The sequence below is a fragment of the Chelmon rostratus genome, chromosome 6 (genome assembly GCF_017976325.1).
Source record: "Chelmon rostratus isolate fCheRos1 chromosome 6, fCheRos1.pri, whole genome shotgun sequence".
Taxonomy (NCBI): domain Eukaryota; kingdom Metazoa; phylum Chordata; class Actinopteri; order Chaetodontiformes; family Chaetodontidae; genus Chelmon; species Chelmon rostratus.
The window spans coordinates 10,417,249-10,443,271 of NC_055663.1; the positions used below are offsets into that span (position 1 = coordinate 10,417,249).

General features: G+C 44.0%; 1 protein-coding gene across 1 annotated transcript; it reads left to right on the forward strand.

The window, feature by feature from the left end:
- The first annotated feature begins 1,999 nt into the window (after positions 1-1,999).
- si:ch211-236l14.4 (SITS-binding protein) lies at positions 2,000-22,077 on the forward strand. Its single transcript, XM_041939161.1, has 10 exons — positions 2,000-2,470; positions 4,066-4,237; positions 13,546-13,753; positions 13,889-14,039; positions 17,160-17,357; positions 17,802-18,070; positions 18,330-18,466; positions 19,575-19,696; positions 21,544-21,723; positions 21,904-22,077. The coding sequence occupies exons 1-10, from the start codon at positions 2,000-2,002 to the stop codon at positions 22,075-22,077; spliced, it is 2,082 nt and encodes a 693-aa protein (XP_041795095.1).
- Positions 22,078-26,023: the final 3,946 nt, after the last annotated feature.

Sequence of the window (26,023 nt, forward strand, 5' to 3'; positions counted from 1 at the left end):
TTGGATACCAATAGGGCCATGACCACCTTACAGTCAGAACTGTGTTAAAATAAAAGGACAGTGACACTGAATAAAAATGAATCAACATGATCTGCATTCAGTTGAGGTTTCAGAAAGTCATGACAAAGGATGTGCTTCTGCGGGGCTAAGAAATGAGCATTGCTTTGCACACAAGTACACTGTCGCTGCATGCACATTTATTGTCTAACAGCACGAGTCAAACAGTAGTCCAGCTTTTCTGTGTTGACATTATAACTCCAGACACAATAGATGTTGACAGTCCAAATGCCAATGGATGCCACCTTCGCCCAATCACACCACCACCCGCTACCCTTGAGGCACTCATAAACAACATTCCTGCCCTCAAATGTCTTCTGCACTGCACATGAGCCATGTGGCGCATTAAACCTCACACAACCTATGATATAGTTTGATATATCACATTGCACTCTGAATCTTCCACAGATTGCATTGCCTCACACTTTGCTTTTCGCTGAATGTGATTTCCTGTAAAGCACAGGCTAAAGCTAAATGTGAGCGAGCATCCGTAAAACTAATAACAAACCCAACACATGTTATATAAGATGGGAAAAATCCCTGTTGGTCATAAAAGTTTAGACATTGTATGTAAGTTGTGCTGCACATCAGGGCTAGTCTGTCAGTGTCACTATATTGATAAAAGAAAAAAAATGTTCAAAAGAAGCAAACTCATCTTATTCTGGCCATAGAGTTTCAGTTATTCAGGACTATGTTAAAATCTAATAACATCTAATCCCTCCATAAGGAACTAAGGTTTAGTGTAACAGCATGATTGGCTTTTGGGCGACAGACTTTTGCACATCTATATTCAAGATTTAGTGTCTTCGCACAAGAAAGAATGTATTGCAAATTTATGGGTGTAATGGAGTAAAAACAATCTGTGATGACAAATATGATACTTGGTTATGGTTGTGGATATTCGGTCATGGTGAGCTACAGTTTGGAGCACTGGTCCTGAGGCTTCAGCAGGGGTGTTTAACAGATGGCAGGTGGTTCATCTCCAAACTGAGCAAACGTCTCAATACAAACTGTCCAAAGCCACTTTAACCTCTACATACCTGGATCCCAACCAAACCTTCAAAACCAACTCATGTCCTCATTCGTGAGACAAGTGTAGCAGCTCTGAAAATATATGAGTAACCTCTCGGCCGATTTGATTAATGGGACAATTAAACTAAACCGCACGTGAAGACAGCACGGGTTTTTTAAATACTGCGAGCGCTGAGATCGTTTTGCTTGTGATTTCCCGGGCATCACTCTTTGCTCTCCACCAAAATGTCAAACACCACACGATCAAATGCGGACAAGGCGAGGCAGACCTCGCCATGCCCAGCTGACGCCGCTGGCCGTCTAACGTGACATGTCTCCACAGTCTTTACGCACGGAGAGCGCATGGAGAGTTTGCGAGCACGCGTGGGGGGTCCCTCCCCACCCAGGCTGTCCGTGGCCTCGTCGCCCCGGCGGGCAGCTCCAAGACTCAGCCAAACCCTCCTGATCCCCCATTTCCCTCTCTCTACCTTTCCTCTGAAGAAACAACCCGGCGTTACGTCAGAAAGTGCAGGGCAAGCAAGACAGCGTCTTAGGAGCTATTCGTAGGCATTGCTGCCAAACCCGGCTTGGGGCTGCTCACGAGCTCACTGCAGCCAATGCAATTTACAAATCCAACTCTTTTAAAACAGCAGCAGTATGTGGTAAGTCAATTATTCATTCATACTGTTTTATTTCCTCGCTGGGATTTTTTTTCTCACAGCTTTCTTCACATGACAGGTCTCTGTTGCTGGCACAATTGCGCAAAAAAAAAAACCCAACAGTGTAAACGGTGTAAAGATAAAGAGTAGGCTGGTTTACCCTGTAGCCTCACTGAAAACACCATGACATGATGAAGCAACAGAGATTTTTGACGCACAGAGATTTCTGCAGCATTTTTTGTGTTTGATTCTTTGCTGATCTCAAAAACAACATGCCCCACGCTCGAAATAGGAACCCTAGCCCCATCCCAGAGGTAACATGGGACACGGGATTGAAGGAGATGAACGAAACCTGGAAAGGAGCTATAGCCTGTCTCGGGGTGGCCGTCTTCTTTGTCATGACCATCGGGATCATATACTGGCAAGTGGTGGACCAGCCCAACAAGAACTGGATCCTCAGGGGGACTTTCAGCGGACTGATCTGGGAGAGAAGAAGCCACTCGCTGGTCATACAGACTCTGACGGAGGACAAGACCTATGTGGAGATAGACGTCGGAAACGTGGGGAACCCCGACATTGAGGTTCCCTTCGTGAGGAACCTGTGCTGGCTGAACAAAACGGAGTTCTGCTATACGTGGGACTCGGTGGCCGAGGTGAAGATCTCGCTGGAGGTGAACGAGGAGACGGAGACGGAGTGCTACAGCATGACTTGGGCGCCGGTGCACTGTCATGTGGAGCTGAAGGTAGGGTTTCTCCCCGCGTGCACTCATGAGCCAGTCCGCGCTTAGCGCAGAGTCCTGCGAAAAATGCCATTTTGCGCGAAATGTGATGCGCAGAGAGCAGCTCTGCACTGCCTCGGCTCGCACTTTGCTCAGAGTTAATTGGCTTGTGGTGGTGCATGGCTGTTGTGACACCGGTGTCAAACAAGAAGGCCCCCGCTCACTTTTAATATGTGAAAACACAACATCAAGCGTTTTCCATCACTTACAGGACGTTTTGTGACCTTTACGCGCTTCCAGCTACCCCCTGTTTATATCAAATTATTAATTCACAAGAGACTGAACTAAAAACAAGTGGAATTATCTTTTTTTTTTTTTTTTTGTTAAAAGAGGAGATTAAATGAGTGGCTGAAAAACAGGCGTTGTGCAGCTGGTGCAGAATTCAGCGCCATAAATGATTTAGCTCATGTGATTCAGATAGAAATGCTGTTTAATTTTATAATGCAATTTCATTTATTTATTTTTTTTCTTTTGTTATTCTGACTGTTAATTTGATCTTCCGTTGCATTATTATTTACGAAACACAATCAGCGCGCTTGAGTGGCTCATCTGAGGTCACGTGATATTATAGAACAAAGGAAATAATAATAATAAGTTTGCGTGATTCCCTCATCCCCTCCCTTTTTACAGCCTTCCATTTAACTGCGCTGAGCGGAATACATTTCGTGTTAAATCTGCCTCGTCACAGTTGTTATGCTTTTTAACAGGCACAGTACTTACTGTACTTTCCCCCCAGCTTAATTATCAAAGGCATTTAACTATTGGGATGTTTGGGGAGGTTAATCTGTCTCCACTGGAACATTCCTCGCCGTAACTCCCCGTCATGTGGCGCGACCGCTCACAGAAAATCTTTCCAAACTTAAGTCGCCTTTATTTTTCTCATTTCCAAAATCCCGTCCGGTGCCTCTCAGGTGACCGCCTGGCACCTGTTCCGAAGCCCCTGAATTTGCTGACGAGGCATAAATGAGCTCCCGGTTCGCGTAAACGTCCCCCCCGCGCGTAAAGACGCTCAGAGGAAGGGCGAGCTTTCTCTTAGAAAACACTCTCGTCATTCAATCCGTCCTGCGTGCGATGCTTTCTGAGACAGTCTGGTGGACCAGCCACCACACAGCGCCCTGTGCCCTGCACTTCTGCACTGAAGCTACAGAGTCAGTGTCAAATTCGAGGTTCATCCATACTCTGAGACATCAGGTGCATAATGTGAAAACACTGGGAATTAAAGTTGAATCACTTTAGAGACACTCATAAATGAAATGTACAGCACTTGAAAGCTCTTATAAACTTATATATAGTATATGAGTAGTGGTTTAGATGTGTGTTTGCGGGTGTTGAATGTATAAAAAATAAATTAAACTTGTATTTTCTTTACTCTGTTTAGTCTTTTAATATGACCCTGCCACTCCCTTTCTTATATATGTCCTTTTGCATATTTCCTTTTTCCAATCATCTTCAGTTTTTCATTTATTTGCTCATGAATTGTCAGCCTTTCTCTTTCCTTTTCTCATGTGTCTTTCTCTCACACACTGTTTTGGTTTTGTTATGTGTGTGCGTCCTGTTAGGACTGCTTCTCCATGACTAACGTGTCCTGGTACGGCGGCGCCAGCGTCCGGGGTCAGACCTGGCCGTTCAACGAGCAGAACGCTACCACGCAGCCCTTCACTGTGAGCGATCTTAAGGACAATCCCTCTGGCTTCGGCTCTGCCCTGGAACGCTACTTCCTGGGCTCATCAGGTAGGAGGTCGCTGATGGAGTTAGTCATTCGCATCAGCTGAGATTTACAGTTAATGGGGACCATCTCATTAGCAGAAGTGGAGCCATAGTTCCTCTTCACACCTTGGTCTGCTGCAGTAAGAAAATCTTCTCAAATCTTTGAAACGACACAGGGGTCAGCTGCTTTTTCCACTCTTGCCAATGGTGCAGGGTTAGCGCAAGGGCTCGGGAAATCTGACCCCACATCAGTTGGGTATACAATGTGTGGCGTGAATCCCAGGGCGTGAGGGAAGCCCTGCGGATGGTGTTGCGTTTTCGTGCCCCCACCCCCCGTCCACATGTTTGTTTGTGTTTGAGCTGAGAAAAATGGTCCAACCGCCTCCAGAGCCACCTTCCCCAAAACACACACCGCTGACTGGATAGGACGGCTGCCCCACAAATAGAGTGTAACGCGACACTGTCTGTGGCATCTCAGTTTATTAATTTAGAGATTAGACTACAAAGGGAAGTAAACCACCTTTAGCATCTTAAATTAACTCTTAGGGATACCGAGGTAATTGCCTTTTGTTTCTACTAACAGGGCAGGTTGGATGAGGGCTCTGCTGACTCTTATAACTCACCAGGTTATTTTGGGGGTGTTAGATTTTATCCTGGGGGCAGCGGAGGGAGGACCACTGGTGGATGTGAATGTTTAATGTAACTGATGAGGAACGTGTGGTGTGTGTGTGTGTGTGTGTGTGTGTGAGTGTGTGTACATGTGTCTTAGTGGGTATAGCATTAAACTCAGGGACTTTGCCCTCAACTTTGGACTGGGCAGACATTGCAAAATCCCATTTTATATGCTTGTCCATGACAAGACATACTTTTGCTCATGTGTTTGTGAATCTTGTACACGTCTGTCTGTGCGTGTGTGTGTTGAGTGGCTAGAAAGCATCTCGATCAGGGCAGAGTGTGACATCAGCCAATCAGGCGAGGCAAACAATCACCTTTCGTGACTTCATTGATTGTTAGCAGTAATCTCAAACACATTCATTCACGTACTGGCCAAAACAAGGGCACACATGCATGTGCACATACGCCCATGTACATTTTGGGATGTTATGTAACATGGTGGCAGGCTTATCAAGAGGGTCACATGACTTAAATCCCTTTTCCACCTTACGAGAGAGTTGTTTCGCTGCTCAGCTTTGCACAGAGAGAAAAAAAAGCACAGATGAGATGAGATTCCAGTGAGAACAACTGTTTGAACGTTGCCAAGTAACCACACACAGACACATACAGTACATAGCCCCAAACATAGCAAACTGATGCTCAGCAATGACAATGATGCCTATCGGAGCATTAAAGGTATATTTAACATGATATCTTGCTTTAAAGTTCAAGGATGTTTTTGTTTGGCTCTTAGATTCACACGTCGACATTTGCCCCGGAGAGAAAGTTGGACAGGAGCAGGGATGAGCACTGGGTTTCGTTCTTCCCACATGCATGCAGCTCACGAGTTAAAAATTAAAGAGTCCTAACATTGCAGGCTGTCATGCTTCAGATTTGGCGGCTGCGTCACCATTGGGTCATGTTTTGGAACACTGCATATCCATAGTTGTGTATTGTTCTGACTCAGAGTGCACAAGGTAACAATCAGAGATAGTCCAATGATGCACTGCTGATCGATACTGCTGTTTGATACTCAAACAGTTTTTAAATACTGTGTGCAACTGTTTCATTTTCATTAAATTTCATCGTAGAACAGGAATACTGTTTAAATTCAATTATTGCAGAGTAATAACGACTGACTTACTGGCACCCTGTTTGCATCCTGCATGACGATCCCCTCATTTCAGGGCCAGGTTCACCTTCTATTTAGAGTCTCTTTTTTGGGTCATGCACATTACAATTAAGCAAGTTATGTCAACTGGTTATCTTGAAGATATCATTGATGAAATCCTGTACAAGCAGCACCAGACTCCTGCAAAACATCAGGCTGGTTGGTCATAGAGTGTTCCAGACAGTGAGAGCTCGGAGAAGCCGACCTCCATGCAACGTTGAAGCGCAGTTAAACTTCTCTCTCCTGCCTACATAACCAAACAACCTCAGGACCACCGTTATTCCTCCTTACCTCCATCTACAAACATCAGAATGTCAGACTGCAACAGCTGCATTTGATTTTATTTGACTGCTCTGAAAAAGTAATACCTGAAGCATCAGATTTTAAATTGCAATAGATGGCTGCGGCTGCGACAAACAGCGTGATGTGGTAGAGTCATAACTGTGTTATTGTTGTGGTTAATAGTGGTGGGACAGGAAACAATTATGTAGCAGATTATGGAGAGAGGAAAAAAACCACAGTTATGTATGGATAGTAAACAGGATCATTATGGGAAACTGTGAGTTTATGCAACCGTGTGAAGGCTAAATCAGATTATTGATTTGTTCCTAGTTTTGGCAGCGAAACGTTATTATTTTTGCATGTAAACCGACCAAATCTAATTGAATGCAGAAGTAAAAAATCATTTCCAGCATGTAAAATAAAGAAACATACAAAATGAATCATTTTTTTTAATACAGACTCTGTAATTTATACTCATATTCGGTGATAACTGTTGTGCTTCCAAGTAAAATTGCACAGAAACCACAGTGACTGGGCTTTCAATATGTCTACAAAACGTAACATATTAACTGTATATTTGTACTTGAGACACCTCTCAGTCAATAATGTTAGATTCCTCTCAGGAAAGCTGCTTTGAGCTCCCAGCCCGTCATGGTTGGAAAAGCACTGTTTGTGACAAGGTGAGAGGAGCTGGACCGCTCGAGTCTGGTCCCTAATAAACCCCGTTTAAATTAAGTCCAAACATGTGCAGTGATGCTCCCGCTGAACTCACAGTTTTGCTCTCATGAGTTCATATGAGGGAGCTGGTGTGCGTCTAGCTTCAGTCGGCTGAAAAAAGAGCTGCAGTGGGTTTGTTTTCCTCGAAACAGATTCACGACAGGCAGCACTCCAGTGGTAATAAAAAAAGTGAAAGAGTCCCCACATGTCTTGACCATTTTCTGTCAATTTTATTCATAATTAATGGACTGACAAATCTGCGTTTCGGCATGAAGCCTTCAGAGCTATGATGTTATGATGGAAAACAAACATAGTGCAATTTTAGTGCAGTGTGCAGTTTAGTAATATCAGGCCTCACAGCTGTGTGAACCCACTGACCGGTATAATATTTTTGTTGTACATGTGAGCCGTTGTGTGCGCATGGGACCTGTCTTCACTGACTCTTGTTAGTCACAGGAGTGCATTATAAATGTGGTAGGCAATATGGAGCTGTGACTGACGTCGCTAACTTAAGAAGACTCCAGGGGACGGTTAAAGAGCGCGACAGGCAGGCTGAAAGGTGGAGTGACAGAATGGCCGCGCAGTAATAGTTGGTATTAATCAGGAGAGGAGAGAACAAGGAGCAGCAGAGGAGAGAAGAGGCCGAAAAGTAAAGCCGAGAGACAGGAGAGAAGATACGTGCGACTGTGCAGTAGAGTGACATTTGAGAGTGTTGCCAACTGGAGGAACTTGTCATAGCCCCACCTGTCTTTATCCATACAAAAACAAGTGGGCTACTAAGAACAGATTAAACATCACCGGAGCCACATCCTGCCGTGAAGAATAAGACGGGACTCCTAGAGAGAAGCTGTCCTAAAGCTTTAGGGGTTTTTTCATGCACTTGCTCAGCCGGAGGTTTTAAGGATAGAATTTTCAGGGCATTTTAGTGAGCAAATGTTAGCGTGTTGGATAAGCTGTAACATGATTAACCACACATGGTCAATCACAGGACGTACCATTGCAGTTGTGGACAGGAACTCTGTCTCTTTCTGTGTCCTGAAATAATAAATCAAACAAACTGAGAATGCACCAACAGTTAATGTTATTACCTTTTTACTAATTATCAGATACTGTAGATGCTTTTATTACTGCTCCACAATGTTCAGTGAGGATCAGTATTTTTAAGGCAAAATTAGCAAATAAAGATGCTTAAATTATTTAATTCAAATATGGATGAACATTTTCTCAATGATTTAGTTCTAGTTTTCTTCATTAAATCATGGCTACAATCTGTTATTTATCAGTTTAAATTAGCGAAGCCTTTGTTAGATAAAAATATATTGTTTATTAGTGTACTATAATGACGTATTTACAGTGTCAATTTAAAATTTAGTTCTGGCTGCTTTACTGCTTTGTTATAGTATACAGCTCGTATCCCTGTGCTGTCGTGTTGAACCACAGCTGTCAGCGTTCTGAACGTCAAAGCAGGTTTATCTGTAGGAGAAGAAATTACAGCAGCTTCATGTCTTCAACAGCTAAATGTTTGTCAGTGACGTTTCAGAGCTGACAGCTATCCTGACGTTTTAGTCACACGTTTGTCATTTTTATGTGGTAACCTAATAATAATAAGTTGTCAATAGTGGGATCAGAACATTGCTGCCATTAGTGAAGAAAAAGGAGAAAAGGAAAGAGACTGACAAGATTTTTTTTTTTCAATGCAGCTCTTACAAATGGTTATAAAGCGTTAAAATGTTTATTTAAAATAAGAAATTTAACATTGGTGTGCTTTAAGAAAAACCCAGAATTTATTTATATTTACAATTTACACACACAGATATCAGATATTAATTTGATGTGCTTATATTACGTTCTGTATTATCCTGTTAGCTCACGATGAGCGGCATATTTTTTTTACCTTCAAATATAGTTATATATTTCAGGATAAAAAAAATAAGAGAGTGGAAAAAAATCATACATTCAAAGTGCAGATAGTGTATTTTTATATGAGACAGATAACCTGGCTTCCCTCAAGTTTCCCCAACTCCTCATCACAAATACGGGCTTGGAGAGATCCTACTTGTTTTCACAGCAGGCAGTCGTAATAAACGAGAGTGTGATAGCTCTAACTTTGACATCACCCAACTCTCCTGAACTCGGTCTGGATCCAATAAAAGTCGTTTATCTACTGTCTCGTCGTATCTGCTCTTGTTCCGTGCTTGCCTTTGTGAGGTGAGCATCAGCGATTAGAATCAGATATCGTTTCTGCAGGACTCACAGGACTCCAAAGCAACTCCTTAACATTTTAGACCACCTCCTAAACACAGAGATATGTGTGCAAATGAAACACATTACCCAGCTCGCTCTCGCTGTCTCTCCATGGTTCATATTAATAGACCCTTCAGCTCACTTCATCTCCCACCCTTTTTTCTTTATTTCTATCTCTGACTCAATCTTTCCATGTGGGATGCAAAGAAGCAATATTTTACTGCTCCTGCTCGTTTGTTGTTTTGTCTCTCTAACAGAGAGCTGGCCAAGCTCAACAGACAGATAGGATTAAAAGTACAGTAACCGTCACTGGTTTCGATTTTTCCTTTCAGATAATAATACTTTTTTTTGATAAAACAGGACCCTGTAATGACAAGAACCAGAACAAGAAGTAAAATTTCTACTCTGGTACTTAATGGTGAGCCTATTGCACAGGATGCAGAACAACCACAGACAAAATCATAGACTAAATTTGATTGTTTCTCAATAATGTGACTCCAAAATATCCGAAGAAAAGAAGTTTTAAAAGACATGTTCATTTTTCTTGGGAGAAAGCATTAGCTTTGTCTGGTCACAGATGAGCGTTTGCTGATGAAGTCCATGAGATGATTCAGAAAAAAGCTAGTAAGTGGACCTTGAGTTCAGAAATTAATATTTTCAGCCGTGCTTAAGCAGACAGCATAGGTGGAGTGAAAGCTTATTGTCTTCTAGCCAAATAGCTTCGTAGCTGAGTATTTCCTCATTATTTTCTTTGTCGTAATGCCAACCCCGAGTCACACCTGTACAGAAATAAAAGCTCAAAATGTTCAGCTCGCATGTCGAAGGAGAAAAAGCTTCCCCACACCCCCATTGTTATTCAGGGGGTCACCAGGAGGTCCCCAGGCAGCTGCCCCGAAACCTCGACTCTCCGGACAAGTAAGAGGTGAAACACTTTAACAATGACTCACTTAGCCAGCTGAAGCTTTGTGAAAAGCAGTCTGTCATCTCCCGTATGAGACGGCTACTGTATGAAAATCATCCCACAACATTTTCCAGAGTCCATCTCCTACCTAATACTTTCCATCAAGACAGAGAGAGGGACTTTTCAAACAACAGCCTGTGTCCGCTGATGTAAATACAGCATGTGTCAGCCCATTCAGCAGCTTTATGAACGCAACGTGTAACCAGTCAGGTGCCAGTCAACTGCCTCTTACAAAGCGAGCATTTCTTTAAGTGAAATCAACCAAAATCTAGCAATTAAGTCGTCTGAAAACATTAGCACAGAACTACTTTAACAGCACGCTGACTTCAACAGCTGACACTGAAGTCAAAGAAAAGGATGAAGGAAAAGAAAAGAACTTCATATTTGAATGTAGGATCCTGTTGTCTGATTTTACTCGTGATATTTGTACAGAGCACAGTGTCTCACACTTGAAACAATTAAATTGATGAAGAAGTAGAAGTAGAGCAGAGAAAGTCTCTTTAGTGTTTCATTATTTTTTCAATAAGCGGAATTGGAAATTTACTACCATGGCAAGATCCCAGTTGTGTGGCCATCAATTTCTTGAGGTTGGGCACAGAAACTAAGTTTCCATTGTTAAGGAAATGCATGCCTGGACACACACACTCGCATGCATCCGCGCACACACACATTTGCCGTTTGAATGCATCTTTTATAACCCCTGTCAGGTTTGTAAGTGTGCACAGGTGTCATAAATATGACAGGTAGGAGAGTGTAGCCCATCTGGTCCGCAGCAGCGGGGAGACGGCAGGCTGTGTTTTCTTCCAGACCAGCCGCTCTCCAAGGGCCTAGACGCCACATTAAAACCTTCCTGATCCATCAGAAGGTGCACAGGGTCACCTCCGCTGCCACCTCCAAATGCTCAGCTCAGACGGAGCGAGAGGAAACCTTTATGGGTCCTATAAGTCCTGCTCTGTTTTCATTGGAAGTCTACGGTTTCCCATTAAAGAAAGTGTGCATGAATGTGTGTGAGAACGCACGTAAGTGTGTGAAGAGGCGACCCAGCGTTGCTTGATTTGTGTATTCACTCAGCAGCCATAAAACTGAGGCATGTGTGTGTCAAATCATTCAAATCTGCCCAATAAACTTCATTCATTTTTACCTTTGCCTATCCGCTGCTTTGAAGGTGAGCGGACACAGTCGGTCAGGCTTATAATTTAGCTTTTGAGAGCGAGTGGAAAATATTTCGGGGGAAGCTTGGAGTGTTTAAGGAATTGTTCTAAAAATAGGCTCCCCCCTCGCTTCCCCTTTAGCTCCTGGGCACCCCCTTGGCTGTAACCCAAGGCCTCAAACCTGCTTCACTTTCTTTAAATAACACTTATTGATTCCAGCTCCCATCCGGTATATGCATCGAGAGATACTGTTCAGTTAAAGATGATTGTCTTTGTTGCTTTGCGCTTATATAACCAGGTTGAGAAGTTCATTTCCAATCAGTTCCACCATACTTACAATGTATGTCGGCACATGCAAAGTGCTTTGAGCAGAGCTGTATAAACACACAAGACAGGATTTAGTATATTTATCATTCGCATCTGCATGTTTAGCCAAAGATGGAATTAAAGGTACGGCTGTTTTTGACCAGACTGACCCATTTCCTTGAGGCCCCGCTGTGTCATTTCCCCTAAAAATTAAATATGACGCAAGAAGTCATGCTTGCAAACTTAAACTCCACTTTCCACCCTGTGTGCACTTTGTTAAAACACACTGTTTGCAGCTTGCTGTATCCACACATCATTCTACAAGGCTGCTCGGTGTCTGGTGTACTCTGGTCGCCTCTATTTCCACTGCCTGCATTCCACTTCCATCCTTCCATAAAGCTATAACATTTTCTCCTCTGCCCCACTTTCTGCTCCACTGTATATGTACATTACTGATATGAACAGTGTTGTGGCACTTTTGCTTTATTTAAAATTAATTTTAGCCATTTAATCTCACTGTTTAACAATTCACTGATCTGCCTTATGAAGCAGTAACAAGCAGTTAGGTGAGTACCTGACGCTATGTGAGGCAGGTGAGGAGTCACCAATGTCCATTATCATTAGCATTATCATTATCTCTGCAAACACATGAGAATTACCCTAAGGTTGAAGGCTTTTTGTCTTAGGCTTTATTCAGTGCTTGACTGATCTCTGAAACTATTCATCTGATTATAAACTGGTACACGAGTATCCTGCTCTTGGTGCCTGTCCACATGAGAACAGTAAGCCCATTGAAACTAGAGAGGGCGACTGAAGCGAGCCAAGCCCTCAGCCCAGGTTCTCAGACTGTCTGCCCGCTTTGGAAACAGGTCTCACGCCCTAATCTGTTTATCGATCTGCACCAAATCTCAATTTTTTGCTACTTTGAGCAGTTTGTGCAAAAACTGGAGTGAAGGGGCCAGGATCAGAATCTGGATTGAAGGCCAGGATCGGTATTGGCTGAGATCTGCTGACCTGAGATTGGCCAGACCCACAGCAGAGCAGAGCAGACAGGAGAGGAAGGTAGTTAAAAGCTGAGAGGGAGAAGGTGGGAGTCAGGACGGGTGAGAAGTGGTGAGGATAGGGGGTCAGGGTAACCTGAGAGGGACGAGGCATTCCTCGCAGGGCAGCTACATCTGCGAACACAATTATCTGCTTCGCATAATCTTATCATTTCACACGGCCTCTGAAAGGCCGGACGTACAAACATGAGGAGAGAAAAAGAGGGAGATCCTTTGCTAGAGACTTTTCAAGTTGACTTATTTAATCACAGATGTTCTTCTTAGTTCTCCTTCCCGGCTGGTTTTGTCACAGAGAGGAAATAAGAGATGTCAGCAAACACCCCATGGTGTTGTTTTAATGTTCTGGAGCAAACTCTGAAGAAAGCAGAGACTCATCTTCATTACCCGTGTGACTTTCGATATATATCCCTCCTCTCGTTGGTGTGCAGTGTAACTTACCTACTCAGAAGTTGCCAGCAGTCCCAGGGTAAAGTCATCTAACTGCATACTGCTATATCTCATTCTAGGGGGTGTTTTTCTCACATCGGAGTGGAGCAATATCAGCTGACACAGCCCACACTCCACCTCCCACAACACTCCATCCGTCACGCTCATCCCGGTCTCAGTAACACTCTCACACTATGTCATATAAGAGGAATCTGCAGCGGACTACCTCACCTTATATCTGTTTGAAGTGAAACACTATATTATCTGTGTATCTGATTCTCTGGAGCAACGGTTATGAATTTCTGTCTAGCGTGACGTAATGAACCGATGTCCTCTCCCGTCTGCTTCCCACCATGCAGGTGTTGCAGTGCTTGTATCTCCTGATATCCCCCTGCAGCTCGGGGTGGACAGCAGACAGCAGTTCTGCCTGCAGACCCTGCCCAGTATGGAGCGTCTCCCTTTGCAGTACACTGTGTGTGTGGCCCACAACGTGAAAGCCGCTCACCAGGAAGCTGTGCAGCAACTGTCGCAGCACAGCAGGGAGCTTCCCAACATGAAAGCGCTGTGGTTAGTTCAGTTCGCATTCAGATGGGTGGGAACGAGGACTTCCTTGTCAGAAGGGGAAATATGAGATTGTTATAATACCAATAAGTCAAACAGTGTGGGTATTTAGGGAGTCATGAACTAAAATATGTCCTGTAGGCTGCCGTTCTGGAAGCTGCTCGCCAACGTGGATTCAGGGCAGAAGGTGGAGAGGGAGCTGAGGACCTTCTCCAATCGTCTGAGGAGACACCAGCTTGGGGAGGGAGTCATCAGCCTCAATGAACATTCCACCACCCTCCTCTCTGATATGGTATGTGCTTCTCACTGCTTCCCGTACAGTGTCATCAGACTCCAGCTCTGGAGGCAGAAACAATCTCACCTGGTTGAGGTAAACGTTTAAAAGGATCAAAGTTTATGAGTTTAGGATTTATGCAACAATAGACTTGTGGAAAGCTCCAAAAACACCTGTTTGGAACATTCCACAGGTAAACAGGTTGATTGGTAACAGGTGATAGTATCATGATTGGGTATGAAAGGAGCATCCTGGAAAGGCTCAGTCGTTCACACGGGAGGATGGAGCGAGGTTCACCACTTTGTATATTACTACATGGGCTCAGGAACACTTTGTAAAACCGTTGTTAGTAAACACAGTTCAAATGATCTGGCTGTATTCCTGTTTTACAGAGCTTCCAACTTTTTTAGAATAAGGGTTGTAAGAGCATGAATCTCAATTTTCATCATATGACGTGAAAAAAATCAATCAATCAGTGCTGTAACTTTGTAGCATCCCATCTTTGACTTCCTGTAAAATAGTACATCTTGAATGGTCTCTAACGAATCAAAGGGCAAAGGAAACCTGAACAACCTGAGAAAGAAATCCGCCCAAAAAGACATCACACATTTTTGATGTGCCCAGCAGGAAATACACCAATCCAGAAAATAAGATCTGGCCTTTCCGACTCTTCTTCTTCTTTTCCATTCATTTCCATTAACCATGCACTTTGAAGAAATGTCCTTGGCTCAGCTCATTTAAGGTTAACTCAGAGGTATCAATGTTGAACTTTGTGCTATACCTCTGGAACTTGATGCGTAGTCTGCTCAGGCTCATTCACTGTAATGCTGTATATGCAGTGCTGTAGCCAACCACTATGTGTATCTCTTTTGTTTCCTTTGATCATCCTCTTTATTCAGCCAATTCTTACACCCAGTAGCTGTAGACTCTCATAATCCTCCTCTTCAGCCATCTGGGCTGTGAGACTGGTGAGGGTTCATTGGTCAGAGGCTCCAAACTGGTCAGGGATAGAGATGAAAGAGTTTTCTTAAGTGGATCTCCAGAGTGGTGCAGACAGGCAGGGAGAAAAGGAGGGAGGACAGGTTCACTGAAATGTCACAATGTAGAAAAAAGATGTTTTAGGGCTTTGCCTTCATATTAAAAAAATATTTCCATGAGTGCAGACCACACTACCTGCAGGACGCTGTTTGAATTATGTCTTGAATCTTGTAAATGTGATATATTATGTATATTTAATACTTATTTAGCCATGCTTTGGTGGAGATCTGACGTGATTTTAATGCAAAAATACAGGTGATATTCTCCTTTTCTTTGCAAGCTAATGTTTATTATCATTCACATTGATCCAGTTGCTTTCCTTGAATGTTCTTGGGAACCTCCTGGAAACAAGACCACCAGGACCACAGTGAAGTGGATCTAACTCAATACCTGGTGATATTCCATTGCAAAACAAATATAGCTAAGAGAAGGCAAACAGAGATCTCAGGTTGCTCTGAGTGTGGTAGCTGTGGGATGGCGAAGAATCGAGCGTGTTGAGATTAAAAGGGATATTAGCCAAGACTAACTCCAGAATGTGATCCTGACACCAGCTTGATGCTGTGATCTGACCTGGACCATGCAACAGAAGAGGAGGCAGAGGAGTTTCACATAATCTGCCCACCGGAGAGGTCGAGTTCAGGCATCCCATGATATACACACACACAATGCTTACAGTACGCTCCCATTTCCAGCTCAGGAGGTGTGAGAGGATAAACAGAGGGGGAGAAAATGGGAAGAATAGCAGACGTCAACTGATGGATGACCTTACCCATAATCCCAAGTTTTCTGCTACATCAAAGATATTAAACACCAGTTTGATCGGTTCTCCATTGCCCAGCTCCCCTCCATAAGCACCATATAGAATCAACCAAGCGTACAGTGCTGCATGGAAACTTATGGGACTTGAAGTCGTCATGAAGTGTACGGCTCTACAGAAGTGTGACTGGCAACAATGATCCTCTGTAAAAACTAGGCTTCTCTTTCACTCCAGTTTTACAAGTATTCGTAAATTATCAGTCACACTAAGACCTTTCTTTTCCAGTTTCCGCATTAGCTTGGTTGGCATGGAAAATTTGGGCTGCTAATAAGTTTGCCATGTTTCTAGTTGTTCCCGAGACACCAAATAATGCAGCGTTTCACAAACCAGGTTCAAAAAGAAAGAGCAGAAACTACCCTGCGTTTGGCTTTCTTCGCGACAGTTTTTAAGTATTTTGACAATCACGAGGAATTCATGTTCATATTCAGGAGGAAGAAGATTAGAACATTACGTAACATGTGCTAATCTACCCTTTCTTCCCACAGAAGCTTCACCTCCTGGGGTCGATCTTTGCATTCTTAAAAGTTGTTGTTCCACAGTTATGTAATCTGAAATCTCTGCTTGACGTTACTGTGTAAATTCCAGAAGATTATAATGTATGCTAATGGTTTTGACAGAGGTCAGATTGTCACAGCGTCTAGCTCGCGGCCACCTGGAGAGATCGCTGACTACATTTATATTCACAAAATATTCTGTTTTTTGCCATTATTCTGAAAAAGACAGTGTTCCTACTCATCTGTTTACATGGCTAATGAAAATGAATATTCCACTAATATGTAGCCGTGCATCCGCCGATTAACCAACATTCATTGTTGAGCCACCTTCTTGAAAAGGTTGTTGTTGCAATATTTGAGCATATCCACAAACCTGTTGATATCCAGGTCTTTCATAAGTAGGTGTAGCCTTGCGAACTGTTGGCTAGGCAACACATCGAGCTGACAGTAAACAGGTCTTGTGTCGCAAACCACAGTAAAAACCACAACAAAGACACATATTCTGAATGCCCTGTATACCAAAGAATGCTCCTAAAACCTGAATAATATCAGTGTATCCCAAATGTCTAACTGGCAAATGCTCCAATTGCACACGGCCTAATTTGGAAAATCCAACCAGAATATTGTCATGTTCGTGTGAATGTGAAGGCAGTCTGTGTGTCCAAGTTATCTGGATGCAGTGCAGGCAGTTAATTGATGCTGGTATTAGGCGGCCTAATCAATGCAAAGTGTTGATTTTTCAGCGCCATTCATACAGCTCTCATGTTGTACGTCTCTGTCTCCCTGCAGGACCATGACTACCTCAACAGCAGGAAAAGGGGGATGTCCAAGAGACTGACCAGGGACCTCCCACTTGTCAAGCTTCTTAACATTTCCATCACCCTGTCCCCTTTCCTGGGCGTGGACACCACGCAGTTCCGCACCTCCCTCATGGACGGCACTGAGGCTTACTGGCTCAGTCTCCCCTCAGCCCCCCAGGGACAGCTGGTGAGACCTGAGTGGAGCACACTCATCGTCCTGTAAAGCACTTGGCTGTGTTCACAGTCCTCTGCACATTAACCTTTACCAGAGATTTCTTTCTGGTTGTTGTTGCGGCAAAGAGTTGCCTTCCTGCAGAGTAAAGAACTCCACTTCCTCAAAATTGTGTCTGGTCCATTCACCAAAAACATATTCCATGTCTAACTTTCCTCGACTTACAAGGACACTTCACTCTTTCTTAAAAAGAAACCAGACACAGAACTCTTTCCAAAGTGGACACTTTCTGTCCGCCATCGGCCTGTCTCCATTCACTTGTTGCAGTTTGACAAAAAGCAGAGCAGTGTGAACACGGCCTAACCCAGAAAACAGTTCAACGGCGCAGGCAGCGAGGTTCATTCAGTTAATTACCGGAACAGCAAATGATAATAGTGTCAAATAAACTCTGTCCCTCAGATCCCTGTGATGAGTCAGTGGCGAGGAAAGTTCTGTGTAAAGCTGAACATCACCAACCCAGGAGCGGTGAGCTGGTTCCTGGACAGAGTGGGATCCCTGCAGGCCCACTTGGGGATGGAGTATGTGATGCTGGAGGGGGGCGAGGGGAATCTGTTTGAGGAGCAAGCCCTGCGGCCGCCCCAGGCTCTCGGCGGAGACAAGTACATCAGCCTGCTGGCCGACCTGGCCACAAGGATAGGAGACTCCACCATAGTGACCGCAGGGACACGGTAACAGCCTCAAGCATCCTATCTCGGTTTTTTATTATTAATATCATTATTATTTCGGGCTACTGCCTTTCCTGGATAGTGAAGAAGCTGAAGAGAGACAAGGAAGTTTGTTTGCATTCCCTATAAACCGTAGTTTTTAATCCAATCCCACCTGCCATTGTTTGTAGGGAGGGAAATTTCACATTTTCACACTTCTCTGTCTGTCCATTTATCTTTTTAAAGCTTGTTTATGCTAATTATGATGCTATTTGTGTCTCAGGTCGAGCCACAAGCCTCTGTTCGTGAGGATGACCCCTTTGCAGTCCGACTGGAGCCCAATGGGCCTGAAGGGCATCATTCCCTCCCTGCTGCACCACACTCTGCTGGGATACAACTTCCTCATTCCTGATGCAGTAGGTAATACCACAGCCTATGGGTCACTTTTCTCACCTCTAATAGTGCGTTACATGAAAACAAACAGGAGCATAATTCTTTACCGTTTCACGAAAAAAAAGACAACACGTCTGAACTTTGGCTCAAAAATGAATTGTACCCCTTTGATGTCAGATCGACAGCTGATGTCTGTGGGAAAAACATTTACTTCTGAAGTGGAGAAAACAGAGAGCCGTCAATACAACAGACAGAATATATGGCCTGATATAAAAGCACTCAGACTCTCATGAAACATGGGTGAAAAACTGTAGCATTTATGCTAGTGTGGCCCATCCTTCAGAACCGTACAAGGGTCTTGCTACTTTCTCATTTCCTTAAATCACTATTTTCTTCTATCAACGTATGCATGAGTGAATTTGTGTAGTTTTGATCATTGTGTCTTAGAAGCTTGCAAAACACTGCTGATTCAAATTATACCACAAAGAGTCCAAAAAATCTGTTGCATCAGGATCGTCAGATCTAGTCGCTGCCTCGTATTTCAGGCTGACATTGCCGACCAATGACGGCTCTTGTGTGTGGCCCGAAAGTGACATATCAGTAACTAAACAGCTCTACCTGAAGTTAGCTTCATTTTTCAAAGCTCACTCACCCCCACTTCTCTCTGTGGGCTAGCTTTCATTTGCCCAAACACTGTGCACCTTTTTTGGCCTTTCCAATGCAAATTGCACTGCATATAAAGATTGCAAGCTGCCATCCATGTTTGTTTCGTCACAAGTAAACGCGACAGGTGGTGCTCTCTCAGGATTTGTGGGGTCTTCTGCTGCCAAAACTCCAGTCGTTAATCACCATTGTCCGGTGTGTTGTCTAGTGTATTTACTCAGTCGCAAGGTTTATGCTCCTTCCTGACTGTCAAAGACTAAAAACTCTGTGCAAGTTGGGGGAAACAATCTCAAGGCTAGTCTTCAGGTCTGTTCCAAGCGTTCCTATATACCAAATCACCCAGCTCACTTCCTCATCCTGGTTCAAATCATGCCCTCTTCTTCTTCTTCTTCTTCTTCTTCTTCTTCTTCTTCTTCTTCTTCTTCTTCTTCTTCTTCCCTGCCTTCGCCCTTCTCTCTCTCTCTCCCTTCAGGTGGCTCTCTGTCCGGAGACCTGGTCACTGATGAGGAGTTGTTCATCCGTTGGCTGGAGATCACAGCCTTCCTCCCTGTGATCAGCTTCCACACACCGCCCTGGGTCTGCGGAGAGGACCGGGTATAGAACCAGAATTAGATTTAAAAAAACAGGAACACACACACATACACACACACACACACACACACACACACACACACACACACACACACTCACTATCCAGTCAGAGCAGCTCATGTAGCCACAGAAACTCATGGGAACCCAGCAACTCTCTCCTCTTTAATGCATCCGGCCTGCGACCCCAAGCTGAGCCGGCTGTCATTACATCTCTGTGATCCGCATTAGATGTAATTACAATAGCAACAACATTCTTCTCCAGACTCGATAACAAGATTTTCACTTGTGAATATTTACAGTGGGAAGATCAAGTGAAGTGATGCATGAATGCTGCCAATTAGATGTTCTGAAAGGGAGTGGAAGATGACCCTTCTTTCCTGCAGAGTGGGTACGACTGCTCATGAAAAGAGGTGGGAGACGGAGAGTTTACTGACCCGCCAGCCTCTCCTCTGTTTTGAGGGTCAGTTCCCACCGGCGTGTCTGCAGGAGAGGTGGGACTGAAGCCGGTCTCTCTCTGCTGGAGATCAGGAACGCGTTATTCACCGTGCGCAGCAGGAAAACAAAGCCTCCGCTCAGAGAGAGTTGGGTGGCAGATATCGATACTGTTGACGATGTGCGACCCAGCCTTGGGTTCGTGCAACAGAAAAGCACTTGCTGCTCCTCGAAAGGGCGAGGGCTATTTTCCCTCTGCCCTTCCCTTCTTCCCCCAATAGGAGCGACTTCTTGGCCCCCTCCCAACATCACCTGTGGTTAAGAGTCCATCTGTTCCGAATTACAATCCCTCCTCTAGATTTACGGCTCAGTCTCGAGAGCCGCTTCAGCAGGAATGATAATGAATTTGAGGACAAGTCTTGGAAAAATACTTTATTGTGGCAATTAAGATTTCCATGAGTAATTGACAAGTGTGACAGAGTGGGAGTGATCAACTGCTTTTTTTTCCACTAGGAGAGGACTGAGGCAGCAAAATATATTGGTTGTGACTTGTGTTGCGTGACAAAGATAAAAATAGGCCTTTTGGACAGCTAGACGTTTGACAGCAGCAATGTTTTCCATTTTGGTCTCTTGCATGGCCTTCAACTTATAAACTTGGAGAGGAGAATAGGCTGCTGCGTGTACATGATGAATGAGGCTTTTTTTAATGGGTGTTTTACTGTAGTTTAGCTGTGGAGCACCTTTATTTCCAGAATGTGTGACAGTGCAGTCAGTCATAGACAGGTCACAGCGGCGACCGCACTGGAATCAAATAGCAATAAAACCTCAAACCCACACACATGCCTGGCTTCTCAATTAGAGAAAGATCCACTCAAACCCGCGCTGTGACTACAAGCTCATTCCTACAAATGTTCTCAATCCCAACTCATAAAAATACATTTTTTATAGATGCGGTCAAGTTTTGTTTTTGTCATGGGACACTGAAGAGGATGTGACCCTTCCAGGAATGCTGGAGTAGTTTGGCCAGAGGGAGACAGGAGAAAGAGTTGGACAGTGCTAAACCACTAAGTCAACAATGAGCTGCTCTTAAGTTCTGTCTGCATGTCTGGGTGCAGAGATGGCACAAATGTCTTTTGCAGATCTCACTGTCAATATTATTTTTGTCCTGAAATCCTTGTGGCAGATGATTTAGTTAAGGAAATGGCTTTTTTCTTTTGTTGGTTTCTGTTTCTCAGTTGGTCTAGATTTCTTGGCTGGACAACGATAAAAAGTGGCTCTGAATGAAAATAAAGCTTGACGGCTCTAAATAGACCTCTTCAAAAGCAAACTTTTAGAATGGCAAGATAATTCTGAATATATATGCGTACATTTTTACTGTAATCCTCAGTGTTTTTTCTGTCCTTATCTCCATCCCGTAGGTGCTAAACCTAACTCGGACCTACATTGCAAAGCACCAGCAGGATGTGGTCCCAATGATAGAAAAGTATGCAGAGGAGTGGCAGATGACGGGAAACCCCATCTACCGGCCGATGTGGTGGCTCAGTCCCAGCGACCCCATGACCTTCACCATCGATGACCAGTTCCTCATCGGAGACGAGGTGACTTAATGATGTTCTGATGGGGAGCGATCGAGTTCCTTCTGCCAGCATCCGATATACTTGGCATCTGATCGTGTACGATCCAACCCCTGCTGTAACCTGATGTCTTGCTAATGAAGTGCACAATCTCCATGACATCTGAATTTCTCTGACCAAACTCATGTGGATGTGTGTTTCCAGGTCCTGGTGGCACCAGTGGTGGAGAAGGGGGCAGTGCAGAGGGATATTTATTTACCTGATGGGGGCTTCCAGTGGCAGGACAGCCAGAACGCTCAGGTGTTCGACGGGGGCACGTTCCTACAGGACTACCCTGTGCCCTTGGAGGAGGTGGCCGTTTTCTTACGGAGAAGCTGAGTCATGTGACCGAGCCACCGAGTCACCTGACCTATCCTGTTACTGTTTTCAATCAAATTCTTCTCTTTTTTAAAAAATATTTGTGCTGTTCACAACTTGCACTTTTCCACTAAAGACCATTGACCCTGTCTCAAGGCGCTGTCTTGAGACAGGTATGTAGAAAGATTTTTTTTTTTATACTTGCACTTTACAGTTCAAAATGATCTGTGATTTTCCTTTGAGACATTTTTTTTCTTCCTCTTTTTTTAAAAAAAAAACAAAAAACATGTTAATTGGTTTTACCTCTTGGCTGATTTGTTTCCGGACTTTTTGACCTGTTCTGCTTTCGTTCGTATGTAAGTTTACATACTGCATTTCTACAGTCTTTAAATTTTTAGCTGCTGCTGGCTCTCTTGATAAGGAGGAACAAAGCAAGCCCCTTGTTTGCTTATAAAGGATCTGAATCTCTCAAGAAGACCAAATGAAGATGTCGAAGGACAAAGGAAAACGTTTGAAATGGGTTTATGGGATAAAGCTCATTGGGAGGAAGTTGGCTCACGGAAAGCTTCGTAGCGAGACCGACGCACCGCGGTACAGAATGTCTTGCTCACTCATCGGAAAGGCTTTTACTTGAACTTATCAGGCCAACGGGCCGATGTTTTATGAATGTACCTCAAGTTATGGTTTTTCACTGCTTAACAGAGTCATCAGACACAACGACCTATCACCCCTTAGCACTTATTCGTAGAGTAGCTGAACTTATCAACATCCCACTCTGTTGGACACGTCTGCGTGTCCCTTAGTACTGTAGGCCAGATGAACGCGAGGCCACTGTAACTGTAACTCCGGCTATATTTGAGTTTAGATGAGATGTTGCCTTCTTACTAACCTGCTGTAGTAAGGGCTTTTCAATGGGCTGCTCATTCTGTGTCTGATGTATTGATGCGATGTCTCATCTACAGAAAGCCTTGTTGATGACACCGCAACAGTTGAAAGGAGACTTTTAGCCGATAGTTCACACTTGTTCGCTTTCTTGCAGTCACATGAGAAGACTGCCACCACGCTCATGTCCGTACGGTTAAATATTAAGCTAACACACAGCTAGCTAGCCGGAGCCAATGGTATGTGCTGGACTATTTCTTGGTCAGAATCAGCGGCTTCCTGCAGGTCGCGGTTTTGCGCTAAGCTAGTCATCTCCTAGCTGCAGGCTTCCTTTTACCGTACAAAAAAGAGAGCGGTATCAGTCTTCTCATCTTGCAAGGAAGCAAATTTCCCAAAATGCCAAACTGCTCCTCAAATATGACGACGTGGGCGAAAGAGCTCTTCAGACCTGCCGTATGTAAGAGATGCCCACTGCAGCCATGTTGGATTCATAAGAAATGGCTGAAAGCATTTAAAGAGGCACAGTGGCCCCTGGACATTAAAAGCTGATGAGTAATTCAATGTCTGCCCTCATGTGTACCTTCACTCAGCTTGCTCTTTGGCCTGTCCTTGTAATCACATCCACTTCCATTGCTTGCTTTAGCTCAGTAGCATTACTTATGTAAGAGGATTGTTTTTATTTGGTTTGAACCCTAACGAAATGCTTTAAGCAAATGATATGTAAACGAGATCATGATTTTCTTTTGTGATTATACTATAAAATAGCCCACGGAGAACTCTAACCACCTTTGCACCATGATGCATTGCTCTATGTGCGGGTAGTTTGTTGACAGCGTTCTATGGCAGTGTGTTTTTTTTTTTATTTTATTCGTTCTTCACGAGACAATCTTACCTGGCCAGCAGTGATGATACAGACTGTTATCACTCAGTGAACGCTTTACCACTAAATTGATTGTGTAACTTTGATCTGTCAAGTTTACTGTATCAACTTGAACACTCAGGTCTTCTGAAGCTTATCAAATCACCAAATGTCTTAGTGCAACACAGTATGTTGTGAACACATTGACGTCTTAATCTCTCCCAGAGCTGAATGTACAATGGACAAACTGTGATTTCCCAACCGAGCCCTTCGTGCAAGGAGCTTTTCTAGCTCCCGTCCTAATGCTTTTATGGAATGCTGTGGTACATCCATGTATAAGTTGCAGGAAAAGCTTCGATGCGTTATTCCTTCCCTCTACAGACTGAGCGAACCACGTGCCTGAATATGCCACTCTTACGTCTGGACAGCTCGAGTGTCTGGATTATTGCAGTATCAGCAATGTACATATTACGATGACTGTGCCATTACAAGTGTTTTTCTCTTCTGTAAATCAGAGAACTTAGAACGACAAAGTTGCAATAAAGTTTACATTTTCTTACTTCACCTCCTCGAGTAATTTAGTTTTCTTTGGGCGCTTCATTTTGACCCAGTCTGAAAATGTGCCTCTGTGCTTGACTGCAATGGGCTGCAATGGTGAGTCTGGTTACCAGCCACCAAAGGATGAAGGGATAGGCTCCAACCACACACAATGACCGCAAATAAGATACAGAAATATGCATGGAAGATTTCATCATTTAAATTAATTGTTTTACTTGTGGCATTTTTTTTGCATCCATGTCCGTATGTACTTGCATGTGTGTGCTCATGTGAGTGTGTGCAAGGCTCTTACTATTAACACTCTCCTCATGTCAGAAAGTCTATGTCTATATATCTGCAAGCATGCTGACGACAAACATCTCCACTAATTCCACTTAAACCTAATAAAAGCTATTTATAGCTTTGGTGAACACGCGGCGGGAGAGATTCTCAGGGGAATCACATTCAGCTCAACCTCCGCTAAGCTCCTCTTCCTTACCTTCCTCTCCTGCTAGCCCTTGGCTGAGCTCCACCTTGGGGCCCCAGACCCTGCTCCTTTAGCGCAGTTAGACAGGTGCAGCTGGCCGCAGACATGCCCAGACCCTCCAAGCCAACCACCGAGCTCACCCTCTCCGTTTACACCCTCGCCTTAATCATGTAGATTCATATGGCACTTTTGAGAAATCGGGGCGCAGTTCTCAGCCAGATAGTGTGGCTCCATGGTTTGTGAGGTGATGAAGTTACAGTGTTGGAGCACTCAGCTGCAGAGGACAGCAGAGGTTAGAAAGCTGGACACCAGACGCTTAAGTGACCTTCATCATTCTGTAGGATTGTTTTTTTTTTTTCAGAGAGAAGTTGACAAAGTTTAATTCAATATGGTGTTCTTTCACAAGTCAGCATGATTATAATCTGTGTGCAATAGATTAGTTGGATATTGATCCTTTATTCTGAACAGTGAAGCTCCCTCTGTGAGGTCCACATTAATGTGAAGTCACGGCACAATAACATAGCTCCTTCCAGAAGCCTTGTGGTCGAAGACGTCCACCCTTAAACTAACGTTTACCAGCAGGACACAGCGGCCCAATTATTTTTCCCTCGTTCACCAAATCAACATGTAACATTCAACCCAATTAGTTTGGGGCCTAACGGAGCCTTACGTAAGTTGCCCAGCAGTGCAGGAAAAACAAATTGTCCTGCCAAACCCTGAATCAAGAATGACGCGAATGATCTACATACAGTAGCTGCAATGAGAGCGATGTTATTCTGCACTGTTAACAGCTACCAGCGATTACCACCGGGGCAAAATGGGAACATCCCTGCTCCTGCGTGAATGATTAGCTTATAAAACAGGATAGGCAACACTGGCTCCACTCTTGTCTTTCAGGGTGTTGTAGAGCAAGTGGCACATGAATTAAACTGGTGACAAGCAGAGGCCGCAGATCTCTCCCAAAGTCTACTTTTAGAAAGTGCAAGTCAAGGTTTTAGGTTTCAGCGTCTGCTCCTGAGTGAATGGGTTTTCCAGCCTGCCAATTAGGTGTACAATTTAAAGGCTTGTTGTCCAGAAGCCAGCCGGTTGATTATGCTGTATGGATTTGTCATAGCTTGCCTGTACGTCTCTGCAGAGAAGCTACTGCCCTCCTCCTTTGTGTGATCAGAACTGCCCTATAGCACAAGAAAGCCAAGACGGGC

Bases quoted from the DNA above. Each gene is read 5' to 3' on its own strand.
- si:ch211-236l14.4 (XM_041939161.1), top strand. From the start codon at position 2,000: ATGCCCCACGCTCGAAATAGGAACCCTAGCCCCATCCCAGAGGTAACA. The intron at 17,358-17,801 runs GTGAGACCTGAG...TCTGTCCCTCAG, and splicing joins CAGCCCCCCAGGGACAGCTG to ATCCCTGTGATGAGTCAGTG. The intron at 21,724-21,903 runs GTGACTTAATGA...GTGTGTTTCCAG, and splicing joins AGTTCCTCATCGGAGACGAG to GTCCTGGTGGCACCAGTGGT.